This window comes from Oncorhynchus clarkii, chromosome 16, assembly GCF_045791955.1.
Source record: "Oncorhynchus clarkii lewisi isolate Uvic-CL-2024 chromosome 16, UVic_Ocla_1.0, whole genome shotgun sequence".
Classification (NCBI taxonomy): domain Eukaryota; kingdom Metazoa; phylum Chordata; class Actinopteri; order Salmoniformes; family Salmonidae; genus Oncorhynchus; species Oncorhynchus clarkii.
The window spans coordinates 72,833,738-72,849,157 of NC_092162.1; the positions used below are offsets into that span (position 1 = coordinate 72,833,738).

At 44.4% G+C, this 15,420-nt stretch overlaps 1 protein-coding gene across 5 annotated transcripts in view; it reads right to left on the reverse strand.

Annotated features, from left to right (window-relative positions):
• LOC139369004 (transcription factor E3-like) overlaps positions 1-15,420 on the reverse strand; it is a 50,158-nt gene that overhangs the window by 25,658 nt on the left and 9,080 nt on the right. For all 5 annotated transcript variants that reach the window (XM_071108564.1, XM_071108566.1, XM_071108567.1 and 2 more), the window contains exons 2-5: positions 13,459-13,572; positions 9,721-9,961; positions 9,306-9,530; positions 274-369 (exon numbers count right to left, since the gene is read on the reverse strand). In XM_071108564.1, coding sequence (XP_070964665.1) covers positions 274-369; positions 9,306-9,530; positions 9,721-9,961; positions 13,459-13,572 — 676 coding nt within the window. The remainder of the gene's footprint in view (positions 1-273; positions 370-9,305; positions 9,531-9,720; positions 9,962-13,458; positions 13,573-15,420) is intronic.

Here is a 15,420-nt window from a genome sequence, read left to right on the forward strand (position 1 = left end):
CAGGGTATATAAGGTTTAGATAATGTATAAATACATACCAGGGTATATAAGGTTTAGATAATGTATAAATACATACCGTGTAGGCCAGGGTATAAGGTTTAGATAATGTATAAATACATACCAGGGTATATAAGGTTTAGATAATGTTTAAATACATACCAGGGTATATAAGGTTTAGATAATGTATAAATACATACCAGGGTATATAAGGTTTAGATAATGTATAAATACATACCAGGGTATATAAGGTTTAGATCATGTATAAATACATACCGTGTTGGCCACCTGTAGGCCAGGGTCGATCAACGTAAAGAACTCATCGTTGAGACTGGATTCAAGACTGATGATGTCATCGATCACGTCTTCCATCTGAAATACAAACAGCTCTGGGGTCAGTAGAGGAAGAGGTGATGCACATCTACCCCCCTCCCTCCCTCCCTCCCTCCCACATCTACCCTCTCTCATCTACCCCCCTCCCTCCCTCATCTACCCTCCCTCCCTCCCACATCTACCCTCCCTCCCTCCCACATCTACCCCCCTCCCTCCCTCATCTACCCTCCCTCCCTCCCACATCTACCCTCCCTCCCTCCCTCCCACATCTACCCTCCCTCCCTCCCTCCCACATCTACCCTCCCTCATCTACCGCCCCTCCCTCCCTCATCTACCCTCCCTCCCTCCCTCCCACATCTACCCTCCCTCATCTACCCCCCTCCCTCCCTCATCTACCCTCCCTCCCTCCCTCATCTACCCTCCCTCCCTCCCTCATCTACCCTCCCTCATCTACCCTCCCTCCCTCCCTCATCTACCCTTCCTCCCTCCCTCATCTACCCTCCCTCATCTACCCTCCCTCCCTCCCACATCTACCCTCCCTCCCTCCCTCCCACATCTACCCTCCCTCATCTACCCCCCTCCCTCCCTCCCACATCTACCCTCCCTCATCTACCCCCCTCCCTCCCTCATCTACCCTCCCTCCCTCCCTCTCACCCACATCTACCCTCCCTCATCTACCGCCCTCCCTCCCTCCCTCCCTCATCTACCCTCCCTCATCTACCCCCCTCCCTCCCTCATCTACCCTCCCTCCCTCCCTCCCTCATCTACCCTCCCTCCCTCATCTACCCTCCCTCCCTCCCTCATCTACCCTCCCTCCCTCCCTCATCTACCCTCCCTCCGTCCCACATCTACCCTCCCTCATCTACCCCCCTCCCACATCTACCCTCCCTCATCTACCCCCCTCCCTCCCTCATCTACCCTCCCTCCCTCCCTCTCACCCACATCTACCCTCCCTCATCTACCGCCCTCCCTCCCTCCCTCATCTACCCTCCCTCCCTCCCTCCCACATCTACCCTCCCTCATCTACCCCCCTCCCTCCCTCATCTACCCTCCCTCCCTCCCTCCCTCATCTACCCTCCCTCCCTCATCTACCCCCCTCCCTCCCTCATCTACCCTCCCTCCCTCCCTCCCTCATCTACCCTCCCTCCCTCATCTACCCTCCCTCCCTCCCTCTCACCCACATCTACCCTCCCTCATCTACCGCCCTCCCTCCCTCCCTCATCTACCCTCCCTCCCTCCCTCCCACATCTACCCTCCCTCATCTACCCCCCTCCCTCCCTCATCTACCCTCCCTCCCTCCCTCCCTCATCTACCCTCCCTCCCTCATCTACCCTCCCTCCCTCCCTCATCTACCCTCCCTCCCTCCCTCCCACATCTACCCTCCCTCATCTACCCCCCTCCCTCCCTCCCACATCTACCCTCCCTCATCTACCCCCCTCCCTCCCTCATCTACCCTCCCTCCCTCCCTCTCACCCACATCTACCCTCCCTCATCTACCGCCCTCCCTCCCTCCCTCATCTACCCTCCCTCCCTCCCTCCCACATCTACCCTCCCTCATCTACCCCCCTCCCTCCCTCATCTACCCTCCCTCCCTCCCTCCTCTACCCTCCCTCCCTCATCTACCCCCCTCCCTCCCTCATCTACCCTCCCTCATCTACCCTCCCTCCCTCATCTACCCTCCCTCCCTCCCTCCCACATCTACCCTCCCTCATCTACCCCCCTCCCTCCCTCATCTACCCTCCCTCCCTCCCTCATCTACCCTCCCTCCCTCATCTACCCCCCTCCCTCCCTCATCTACCCTCCCTCCCTCCCTCCCTCCCTCCCACATCTACCCTCCCTCATCTACCCCCCTCCCTCCCTCATCTACCCTCCCTCCCTCCCTCCCTCATCTACCCTCCCTCCCTCATCTACCCTCCCTCCCTCCCTCATCTACCCTCCCTCCCTCATCTACCCTCATCTACCCTCCCTCCCTCCCTCATCTACCCTCCCTCCCTCCCTCCCTCATCTACCCCCCTCCCTCCCTCATCTACCCTCCCTCCCTCATCTACCCTCCCTCATCTACCCCCCTCCCTCCCTCATCTACCCTCCCTCCCTCCCTCCCTCCCTCATCTACCCTCCCTCCCTCCCTCATCTACCCTCCCTCCCTCCCTCATCTACCCTCCCTCCCTCCCTCATCTACCCTCCCTCCCTCATCTACCCTCCCTCCCTCCCTCATCTACCCTCCCTCCCTCCCTCATCTACCCTCCCACATCTACCCTCCCTCATCTACCCCCCTCCCTCCCTCATCTACCCTCCCTCCCTCCCTCCCTCCCTCATCTACCCTCCCTCCCTCATCTACCCTCCCTCCCTCCCTCATCTACCTCATTTGCACACACTGTATATAGCCTTTTTCTACTGTATGTTTGTTTATTCGTTGTTGACTTGTTAATTGTTTACTCCAGGTGTAACTCTGTGTTGTTGACTTGTTAATTGTTTACTCCATGTGTAACTCTGTGTTGTTGACTTGTTAATTGTTTACTCCAGGTGTAACTCTGTGTTGTTGACTTGTTAATTGTTTACTCCAGGTGTAACTCTGTGTTGTTGACTTGTTAATTGTTTACTCCAGGTGTAACTCTGTGTTGTTGACTTGTTAATTGTTTACTCCATGTGTAACTCTGTGTTGTTGACTTGTTAATTGTTTACTCCATGTGTAACTCTGTGTTGTTGACTTGTTAATTGTTTACTCCATGTGTAACTCTGTGTTGTTGACTTGTTAATTGTTTACTCCATGTGTAACTCTGTGTTGTTGACTTGTTAATTGTTTACTCCATGTGTAACTCTGTGTTGTTGACTTGTTAATTGTTTACTCCAGGTGTAACTCTGTGTTGTTGACTTGTTAATTGTTTACTCCATGTGTAACTCTGTGTTGTTGACTTGTTAATTGTTTACTCCATGTGTAACTCTGTGTTGTTGACTTGTTAATTGTTTACTCCATGTGTAACTCTGTGTTGTTGACTTGTTAATTGTTTACTCCAGGTGTAACTCTGTGTTGTTGACTTGTTAATTGTTTATTCCATGTGTAACTCTGTGTTGTTGACTTGTTAATTGTTTACTCCATGTGTAACTCTGTGTTGTTGACTTGTTAATTGTTTACTCCAGGTGTAACTCTGTGTTGTTGACTTGTTAATTGTTTACTCCATGTGTAACTCTGTGTTGTTGACTTGTTAATTGTTTACTCCAGGTGTAACTCTGTGTTGTTGACTTGTTAATTGTTTACTCCATGTGTAACTCTGTGTTGTTGACTTGTTAATTGTTTACTCCAGGTGTAACTCTGTGTTGTTGACTTGTTAATTGTTTACTCCATGTGTAACTCTGTGTTGTTGACTTGTTAATTGTTTACTCCAGGTGTAACTCTGTGTTGTTGACTTGTTAATTGTTTACTCCAGGTGTAACTCTGTGTTGTTGACTTGTTAATTGTTTACTCCATGTGTAACTCTGTGTTGTTGACTTGTTAATTGTTTACTCCATGTGTAACTCTGTGTTGTTGACTTGTTAATTGTTTACTCCATGTGTAACTCTGTGTTGTTGACTTGTTAATTGTTTACTCCATGTGTAACTCTGTGTTGTTGACTTGTTAATTGTTTACTCCATGTGTAACTCTGTGTTGTTGACTTGTTAATTGTTTACTCCAGGTGTAACTCTGTGTTGTTGACTTGTTAATTGTTTACTCCATGTGTAACTCTGTGTTGTTGACTTGTTAATTGTTTACTCCATGTGTAACTCTGTGTTGTTGACTTGTTAATTGTTTACTCCATGTGTAACTCTGTGTTGTTGACTTGTTAATTGTTTACTCCAGGTGTAACTCTGTGTTGTTGACTTGTTAATTGTTTATTCCATGTGTAACTCTGTGTTGTTGACTTGTTAATTGTTTACTCCATGTGTAACTCTGTGTTGTTGACTTGTTAATTGTTTACTCCAGGTGTAACTCTGTGTTGTTGACTTGTTAATTGTTTACTCCATGTGTAACTCTGTGTTGTTGACTTGTTAATTGTTTACTCCAGGTGTAACTCTGTGTTGTTGACTTGTTAATTGTTTACTCCATGTGTAACTCTGTGTTGTTGACTTGTTAATTGTTTACTCCAGGTGTAACTCTGTGTTGTTGACTTGTTAATTGTTTACTCCATGTGTAACTCTGTGTTGTTGACTTGTTAATTGTTTACTCCAGGTGTAACTCTGTGTTGTTGACTTGTTAATTGTTTATTCCATGTGTAACTCTGTGTTGTTGACTTGTTAATTGTTTACTCCATGTGTAACTCTGTGTTGTTGACTTGTTAATTGTTTACTCCATGTGTAACTCTGTGTTGTTGACTTGTTAATTGTTTACTCCATGTGTAACTCTGTGTTGTTGACTTGTTAATTGTTTACTCCAGGTGTAACTCTGTGTTGTTGACTTGTTAATTGTTTACTCCATGTGTAACTCTGTGTTGTTGACTTGTTAATTGTTTACTCCATGTGTAACTCTGTGTTGTTGACTTGTTAATTGTTTACTCCATGTGTAACTCTGTGTTGTTGACTTGTTAATTGTTTACTCCAGGTGTAACTCTGTGTTGTTGACTTGTTAATTGTTTACTCCAGGTGTAACTCTGTGTTGTTGACTTGTTAATTGTTTACTCCAGGTGTAACTCTGTGTTGTTGACTTGTTAATTGTTTACTCCAGGTGTAACTCTGTGTTGTTGACTTGTTAATTGTTTACTCCAGGTGTAACTCTGTGTTGTTGACTTGTTAATTGTTTACTCCATGTGTAACTCTGTGTTGTTGACTTGTTAATTGTTTATTCCATGTGTAACTCTGTGTTGTTGACTTGTTAATTGTTTACTCCATGTGTAACTCTGTGTTGTTGACTTGTTAATTGTTTATTCCATGTGTAACTCTGTGTTGTTGACTTGTTAATTGTTTACTCCATGTGTAACTCTGTGTTGTTGACTTGTTAATTGTTTATTCCATGTGTAACTCTGTGTTGTTGACTTGTTAATTGTTTATTCCATGTGTAACTCTGTGTTGTTGACTTGTTAATTGTTTACTCCAGGTGTAACTCTGTGTTGTTGACTTGTTAATTGTTTACTCCATGTGTAACTCTGTGTTGTTGACTTGTTAATTGTTTACTCCATGTGTAACTCTGTGTTGTTGACTTGTTAATTGTTTACTCCATGTGTAACTCTGTGTTGTTGACTTGTTAATTGTTTACTCCATGTGTAACTCTGTGTTGTTGACTTGTTAATTGTTTACTCCATGTGTAACTCTGTGTTGTTGACTTGTTAATTGTTTACTCCAGGTGTAACTCTGTGTTGTTGACTTGTTAATTGTTTACTCCATGTGTAACTCTGTGTTGTTGACTTGTTAATTGTTTACTCCAGGTGTAACTCTGTGTTGTTGACTTGTTAATTGTTTACTCCAGGTGTAACTCTGTGTTGTTGACTTGTTAATTGTTTACTCCAGGTGTAACTCTGTGTTGTTGACTTGTTAATTGTTTACTCCAGGTGTAACTCTGTGTTGTTGACTTGTTAATTGTTTACTCCATGTGTAACTCTGTGTTGTTGACTTGTTAATTGTTTATTCCATGTGTAACTCTGTGTTGTTGACTTGTTAATTGTTTATTCCATGTGTAACTCTGTGTTGTTGACTTGTTAATTGTTTATTCCATGTGTAACTCTGTGTTGTTGACTTGTTAATTGTTTATTCCATGTGTAACTCTGTGTTGTTGACTTGTTAATTGTTTATTCCATGTGTAACTCTGTGTTGTTGACTTGTTAATTGTTTATTCCATGTGTAACTCTGTGTTGTTGACTTGTTAATTGTTTATTCCATGTGTAACTCTGTGTTGTTGACTTGTTAATTGTTTACTCCATGTGTAACTCTGTGTTGTTGTATGTGTCAAACTGCTTTGCTGTTTCTTGGCCAGGTCACAGTTGTAAAGGAGAACGTGTTCTCAACTGGCCTACCTGGTTATATAAAGGTGAAAAAAAAACATCATAATAATCTACCCTCCCTTCATGATCAGCTAAATGGCAAACCTGATCCCAGATCAGTGCTCCTAGTCTGAGGTGCTTGATACGTATGGTCCCTTGTCTCTCGCCACCTCGGGCCAGAGATACAGCCAGATTGAGTTAACGCGTTAGACAGGGTGAGTCATTCATAGGAAACCTCACTGAAAACACTCCACACACAGCACTTTATGAATGAGGCACCACTTCGCAAGCCACAATGAAATGGACTCACGCACTTCCTAGAAAACGGCTTCTTTACACTTTCTGTGAAATGGTTTCTTCAGATTATTTAATTCCTTATGAAATGTCTTCAGACTCTTATTATGAAATATCTTCTTCAGAATCTTATTATGAAATGTCTTCTTCAGAATCTTATTATGAAATGTCTTCAGACTCTTATTATGAAATGTCTTCAGAATCTTATTATGAAATGTCTTCAGAATCTTATTATGAAATGTCTTCAGAATCTTATTATGAAATGTCTTCAGAATCTTATTATGAAATGTCTTCAGAATCTTATTATGAAATGTCTTCAGAATCTTATTATGAAATGTCTTCAGAATCTTATTATGAAATGACTTCAGAATCTTATTATGAAATGACTTCAAAATCTTATTATGAAATGACTTCAAAATCTTATTATGAAATGTCTTCAGAATCTTATTATGAAATGTCTTCAGAATCTTATTATGAAATGTCTTCAGAATCTTATTATGAAATTACTTCAGAATCTTATTATGAAATGTTTTCAGAATCTTATTATGAAATGACTTCAGATTATTTAATTCCTTATGAAATGTCTTCAGAATCTTATTATGAAATGTCTTCAGATTATTTAATTCCTTATGAAATGTCTTCAGAATCTTATTATGAGCAACAGGCAGTGGAGTACACCTTTAAATGAAGTCTCTGTGGTATCGGTATGAATTGTGAAGCGTGCAGAGGTTATTAGACAGGCCGATGTTGTATTTAACAGAACGATGTGGTGCCAAACACACAAAGAGCAAGGTGCAGGAGACAGCCCCAGTCAGACAGACAGACAGACCAGCCCCAGTCAGACAGACAGACAGACCAGCCCCAGTCAGACAGACCAGCCCCAGTCAGACAGACAGACAGACAGACCAGCCCCAGTCAGACAGACAGACCAGCCCCAGTCAGACAGACAGACCAGCCCCAGTCAGACAGACAGACCAGCCCCAGTCAGACAGACAGACCAGCCCCAGTCAGACAGACAGACAGACAGACCAGCCCCAGTCAGACAGACCAGCCCCAGTCAGACAGACAGACAGACCAGCCCCAGTCAGACAGACAGACAGACCAGCCCCAGTCAGACAGACCAGCCCCAGTCAGACAGACCAGCCCCAGTCAGACAGAAAGACAGACCAGCCCCAGTCAGACAGACAGACAGACCAGCCCCAGTCAGACAAACAGACAGACAGACCAGCCCCAGTCAGACAGACAGACCAGCCCCAGTCGACAGACAGACCAGCCCCAGTCAGACAGACAGACCAGCCCCAGTCAGACAGACAGACCAGCCCCAGTCAGACAGAAAGACAAACAGACAGACAGACCAGCCCCAGTCAGACAGACAGACAGACCAGCCCCAGTCAGACAGACAGACCAACCCCAGTCAGACAGACAGACCAACCCCAGTCAGACAGACAGACCAACCCCAGTCAGACATACAGACCAGCCCCAGACAGGCAGACAGACCAGCCCCAGACAGGCAGACAGACAGACAGACCAGCCCCAGTCAGTCAGACAGACAGAACAGCCCCAGTCAGACAGAACAGCCCCAGTCAGACAGAACAGCCCCAGTCAGTCAGACAGACAGAACAGCCCCAGTCAGTCAGTCAGACAGACCAGCCCCAGTCAGTCAGACAGACAGACCAGCCCCAGTCAGTCAGACAGACAGACCAGCCCCAGTCAGTCAGACAGACAGACCAGCCCCAGTCAGTCAGACAGACAGACCAGCCCCAGTCAGTCAGACAGACAGAACAGCCGCAGTCAGTCAGACAGACCAGCCCCAGTCAGTCAGAACAGCCCCAGTCAGTCAGACAGACAGACCAGCCCCAGTCAATCAGACAGACAGAACAGCCCCAGTCAGTCAGACAGACAGAACAGCCCCAGACTGACAGACAGACCGGCCCCAGACAGACAGACAGACAGACCACCATACAGTGAGGCTACAACAGAATGCCATTTTTTTTATTACAGGGGAGCTCTTGTTGAATTTAAAACTGGAAGACCAAGACAGCATATAATACCTATGGAGGAACACCCAAATATACTGCTGGTAACTCATAATAACATCTAATACTGGTACAATAAAAATGTGTACTTTTTAATCATTTAGCAGATGACACGCATAGCCAGAGCAACTTAAAATAAAATCTACATAAAATGTAGATGACCTAATATTTAGGAAACAGCAGCTGACGGAAACCTACTGTTGTTTAGGTGTAGAGATGTTTGAAGCAGCTGACGGAAACCTACTGTTGTTTAGGTGTAGAGATGTTTGAAGCAGCTGACGGAAACCTACTGTTGTTTAGGTGTAGAGATGTTTGAAGCAGCTGACGGAAACCTACTGTTGTTTAGGTGTAGAGATGTTTGAAGCAGCTGACGGAAACCTACTGTTGTTTAGGTGTAGAGATGTTTGAAGCAGCTGACGGAAACCTACTGTTGTTTAGGTGTAGAGATGTTTGAAGCAGCTGACGGAAACCTACTGTTGTTTAGGTGTAGAGATGTTTGAAGCAGCTGAACAGAAGTGCATTATTTTCCCTCATCATGGTATTTACACAGGCAATTTTTTCCCCCTGGTTTTTCAGGATTCAAATTCAACCCAAGCTCCAATCTACTTCCTATACAGGGTTGCGTAGAGATGTCGAGGCCACAGAATGAAAACAGAACAGTATTAATTTTGTATCTCTGTGTTTCTAAACGGTGATGTACCTCCTCTTTGTTGGAGCTCAGGCTGAGCACAGCCAATGGGCTGCTGGGAGAGCTACTGGCTGCAGGCTGGAGAGAGGGGGCGGAGCCGGACTGAGGCGAGGGGGAGGCGCCCAGCGTCTGATTGGTCAGTTTGTTCCCCAGGGTGGAGGAGAGGTAGTGTTTAACTTGCTGTCTCTGGGAGGCCTGGATGTGATACCATGTTGGGTTCTCCAGGTGCGTCTGAACCTACAGGAGAGAGAGATGGTGAGATTAGTCAACGATCAAACGCAGGTAAAACGCATTATAATCTGGTTATAATGAACTGTAAAGACTGCCGTTTTATAAGCACAAACAGATAGAGCATTTGTTGTCACAAGTAAGCTTAGTCCTCCCCAAAATGCAGTGGTCAGAGCGCTCCAGCTGGGGCATGACCTACCTTAAGGACCTCCACAGGGACCTGAGCAGGGGGAGGTCTGGCCCCGGTATGCCCCGGGGCCATGGAGATGGCTGGGGAGGAGTCGGTGGTGCGTAGCTGGGCCGAGGAGACCTGGTGCTGGGCCTCTCTCCTCTCCTGGTCCCTGGCCTGCTGGCGCATCAGCTCCTGCCTCATCAACACCCGGGACGTCATCACCGACCCGGTGGAGGGAGACGCCGTGTCAGAGGGGGGTTGGGACACGCTGCAGAGAGAGGGAGAGGGGGGGGGGGGGACAGAGTCACATCACTATGTTTAGCTTTATTGTCCCCCATTTGATTGGAGGACCGAGACTGGCTGCAAGGGGAGGGGGACGGGTCAGTATAGAAACTGTATACAATATAAAACATAAATTAAACAATACATTGAGAATACATCAATGCAGTGAAATAAGCATCAGTGCAGTGAAATAAGCATCAGTGCAGTGAAATAAGCATCAGTGCAGTGAAATAAGCATCAGTGCAGTGAAATAAGCATCAGTGCAGTGAAATAAGCATCAGTGCAGTGAAATAAGCATCAGTGCAGTGAAATAAGCATCAATGCAGTGAAATAAGCATCAGTGCAGTGAAATACGCATCAGTGCAGTGAAATAAGCATCAGTGCAGTGAAATAAGCATAAGTGCAGTGAAATAAGCATCAATGCCGTGAAATAAGCATCAATGCAGTGAAATAAGCATCAGTGCAGTGAAATACGCATCAGTGCAGTGAAATAAGCATCAGTGCAGTGAAATAAGCATCAGTGCAGTGAAATACGCATCAGTGCAGTGAAATAAGCATCAGTGCAGTGAAATAAGCATCAGTGCAGTGAAATAAGCATAAGTGCAGTGAAATAAGCATCAATGCCGTGAAATAAGCATCAATGCAGTGAAATAAGCATCAGTGCAGTGAAATACGCATCAGTGCAGTGAAATAAGCATCAGTGCAGTGAAATAAGCATCAGTGCAGTGAAATACGCATCAGTGCAGTGAAATAAGCATCAGTGCAGTGAAATAAGAGCAGGATTTAGCAAACAGGAGCAGGATTTACAGTCGAGGCTGTTAAAATGTCAACGCTACACCAGAAGGTTTTTCTCAAGATCCCAGTCTCCGTGATGAAGAGAGGCAGAACTCAGTGAATTGAAATAGCAGCGACGATGATACTATGTAGACAGTACAATATGTAGCAGTTAAAGTCCGGGGGTTCAGATTGCAGTGCAACCGGTCAGTTACGTTTACAAGTCAGTTTCCACAAGGACAACTGAAAGTACAGAACAGTATTTTCACAAGACTCTGTAGTTACATAGAGATACTGTATATTTCCATCCTGCTGAGTGACTCACTGGGAAGCCCCTAGAACTCAACTAAACCCTACACCCTAGTAGCTTCACACAGGGAGTCTAACTCTCTGCTGTCATCGTCCTAGTAGCCATACCAGATCAGTCACTACTAGTCACCCTACACCCTAAACTCTACACCATAAACCCTACACCATAAACCCTACATCCTAAACCCAGTAGCCATACCAGATCAGTCACTACTAGTCACCCTACACCCTAAACCCTACACCATAAACCATAAACCCTACACCATAAACCCTACACCATAAACCCTACACACAGTAGCCATACTAGATCAGTCACTAGGAACCAAAACCCTACACCATAAAACCTTACACCCTAAACCTTACACCCTAAACCCTTCACCCAGTAGCCATACCAGATTGGTCACTAGGAAATAAAACCCTAAACCATAAACCCTACACCCTAAACCATAAACCCTACACTCAGTAGCCATACCAGATTAGTCACTAGGAACTAAAACCCTACACCCTAAACCCTACACCCAGTAGCCATACCAGATTAGTCACTAGGAACTAAAACCCTACACCCTAAACACAGTAGACATACCAGATTAGTCACTAGGAACTAAAACCCTAAACCCTACACCCAGTAGCCATACCAGATTAGTCACTAGGAACTAAAACCCTACACCCAGTAGCCATACCAGATTGGTCACTAGGAACTAAAACCCTACACCCTAAACCCTACACCCAGTAGACATTCCAGATTAGTCACTAGGAACTAAAACCCTACACCCTAAACACAGTAGACATACCAGATTAGTCACTAGGAACTAAAACCCTACACCCTAAACCCTATACCCAGTAGCAATACCAGATTAGTCACTAGGAACTAAAACCCTACACCCTAAACCCTATACCCAGTAGCAATACCAGATTAGTCACTAGGAACTAAAACCCTAAACCCAGTAGCCATACCAGATTAGTCACTAGGAACTAAAACCCTACACCCTAAACCCAGTACCAATACCAGATTAGTCACTAGGAACTAAAACCCTAAACCCTACACCCAGTAGCCATACCAGATTAGTCACTAGGAACTAAAACCCTACACCCTAAACCCTACACCCTCTGCTGTTAACGTCTTCCTCAGTCACCCCTGGATACACATAAGGAGACGAGGGAATCAAAACTACAAACCAAGTCACCTTACACCTACCTTCACCCTGGGAGGGCTTTCCCAGTCAGAAGTGACCTTACCTTCACCCTGGGGGGGCTTTCCCAGTCAGAAGTTCCCACAAACATGATCACACTTGAACTAACATGACTATCTAAAGTTGTGTGATTCCAAGATATAGATCAACATGACTAAGGTTTGTGTGAAGTTACTACTGTAACCTTCAGCAATGAACACAACCTCTCCAAAGTGGAAATGAAGATCAGTGTTGCTATCCCTATCGAGATAGCAACACTGTTACTGCACACAATTACAATTAACAATCGAATCAAACATTTCTCTTTCAATTGTCACACAAATACCACCATTACTACACCCCAACTGGAGAATGTCCTAACAGCTTCTCTCTCGTTTAAAAAAAACAGCAACTAAAGACTAATAACCTCTCATCTTCCTCGATGTGGCTGTGTATTCTTGCTGAGTCACTGTGAACACACTGCCTCTCATCTTCCTCGATGTGGCTGTGTATTCTTGCTGAGTCACTGTGAACACACTGCCTCTCATCTTCCTCGATGTGGCTGTGTATTCTTGCTGAGTCACTGTGAATACACTGTGGGAATCCCCAGGGGTTTAGACAAGAGGAACAACAACAGTAACCTGGATTGCCTGTCTCTATCGTGACGAGAATCATTTCCTTGTTTCCTCGTGTTACTATTTTTATTTTCTATTATCGATGTTTTAACTCTGCATCGTTGAAGGGCTCGTAAAGCAATACCTCGTACCCCTGCACATTGATCTGGTACCCTCTGTATATTGCTTCATTCTGGTTTATTTTATTCCTCGTGTTACCATTATTCTGTAACTCTGCATCGTCGAAGGGCTCGTAAGGAAGCATTTCACGGTTAAGTCTACACCCGTTGTATTCAGCATTTCACGGTTAAGTCTACACCCGTTGTATTCAGCATTTCACGGTTAAGTCTACACCCGTTGTATTCGGCATTTCACGGTTAAGTCTACACCCGTTGTATTCGGCGCATGTGAACAAATCCATTTTGATTGGATTGAGCTCAGCATGCAATGACAAGTTCCGTGTACATGATGGAGAGGGGAGGACAAGAATGGGAGGATAGACCGACATGAAGATAGCATCTGGTCTGACCTAGAACCGTGTGTGTGTGTGTGTGTGTGTGTGTGTGTGTGTGTGTGTGTGAGAGAGAGAGTCTGTGTGCGAGTGCATATATATTCACCTCAGAGTGATGGGCTGGCTCTTCAGCTGGTAGAAGGTATCAGAGTCTGAAGGGAGGATGCTCTCAACCTCGATATCTGCTACTATCCCCGACTCAGGGAGGAGAGGCTCCACACTGGAAACACAACAAAAACACACAACTACAGATCAGTAACACACAACTACAGATCAGTAACATACAACTACAGGTCAGTAATATACAACTACAGGTCAGGTCAGTAACACAAGACTACAGGTCAGTAACACACAACTACAGGTCAGTAATATACAACTACAGGTCAGGTCAGTAATATACAACTACAGGTCAGGTCAGTAACATACAACTACAGGTCAGTAATATACAACTACAGGTCAGTAACATACAACTACAGGTCAGTAACATACAACTACAGGTCAGTAACATACAACTACAGGTCAGTAACATACAACTACAGGTCAGTAACATACAACTACAGGTCAGGTCAGTAACATACAACTACAGGTCAGGTCAGTAACAAACAACTACAGGTCAGGTCACAAACATACAACTACAGGTCAGTAACATACAACTATAGGTCAGTAACATACAACTACAGGTCAGGCCAGTAACATACAACTACAGGTCAGTAACATACAACTACAGATCAGTAACACACAACTACAGGTCAGTAACATACAACAACATACAACTACAGGTCAGTAATATACAACTACAGGTCAGTAACATACAACTACAGCTCAGTAATATACAACTACAGGTCAGTAACATACAACTACAGGTCAGTAACATACAACTATAGATCAGTAATATACAACTACAGGTCAGTAACACACAACTACAGATCAGTAATATACAACTACAGGTCAGTAATATACAACTACAGGTCAGGTCAGTAACACACAACTACAGGTCAGTAACACACAACTACAGGTCAGTAATATACAACTACAGGTCAGGTCAGTAACATACAACTACAGGTCAGTAATATACAACTACAGGTCAGGTCAGTAACATACAACTACAGGTCAGTAATATACAACTACAGGTTAGTAACATACAACTACAGGTCAGGTCAGTAACATACAACTACAGGTCAGTAATATACAACTACAGGTCAGTAATATACAACTACAGTTCAGTAACATACAACTACAGGTCAGTAATATACAACTACAGGTCAGGTCAGTAACATACAACTACAGGTCAGTAATATACAACTACAGGTCAGTAACACACAACTACAGGTCAGTAACACACAACTACAGGTCAGGTCAGTAACATACAACTACAGGTCAGTAATATACAACTACAGGTCAGTAATATACAACTACAGTTCAGTAACATACAACTACAGGTCAGTAATATACAACTACAGGTCAGTAACATACAACTACAGGTCAGTAACATACAACTACAGGTCAGAAAACATACAGGTCAGTAACATACAACTACAGGTCAGTAACATACAACTACAGGTCAGTAACATACAACTACAGGTCAGTAATATACAACTACAGGTCAGGTCAGTAACAAACAACTACAGGTCAGGTCAGTAACATACAACAACATACAGTAACATACAACTACAGGTCAGGTCAGTAACATACAACTACAGGTCAGTAACATACAACTACAGGTCAGGTCAGTAACATACAACAACATACAACTACAGGTCAGTAATATACAACTACAGGTCAGTAACATACAACTACAGCTCAGTAACATACAACTACAGGTCAGTAACATACAACTACAGGTCAGTAATATACAACTACAGGTCAGTAACATACAACTACAGGTCAGTAACATACAGTGGGGCAAAAAAGTATGGAAATAAGCTGATTAAACAGCATGATCATTACACAGGTGTACCTTGTGCTGGGGATAAAAGGCCACTAAAAAGTACAGTTTTGTCACACAACACAAGGCTACAGATCTCTCAAGTTTTGAAGGAGCACGCAAATGGCATGCTGACTGCAGGAA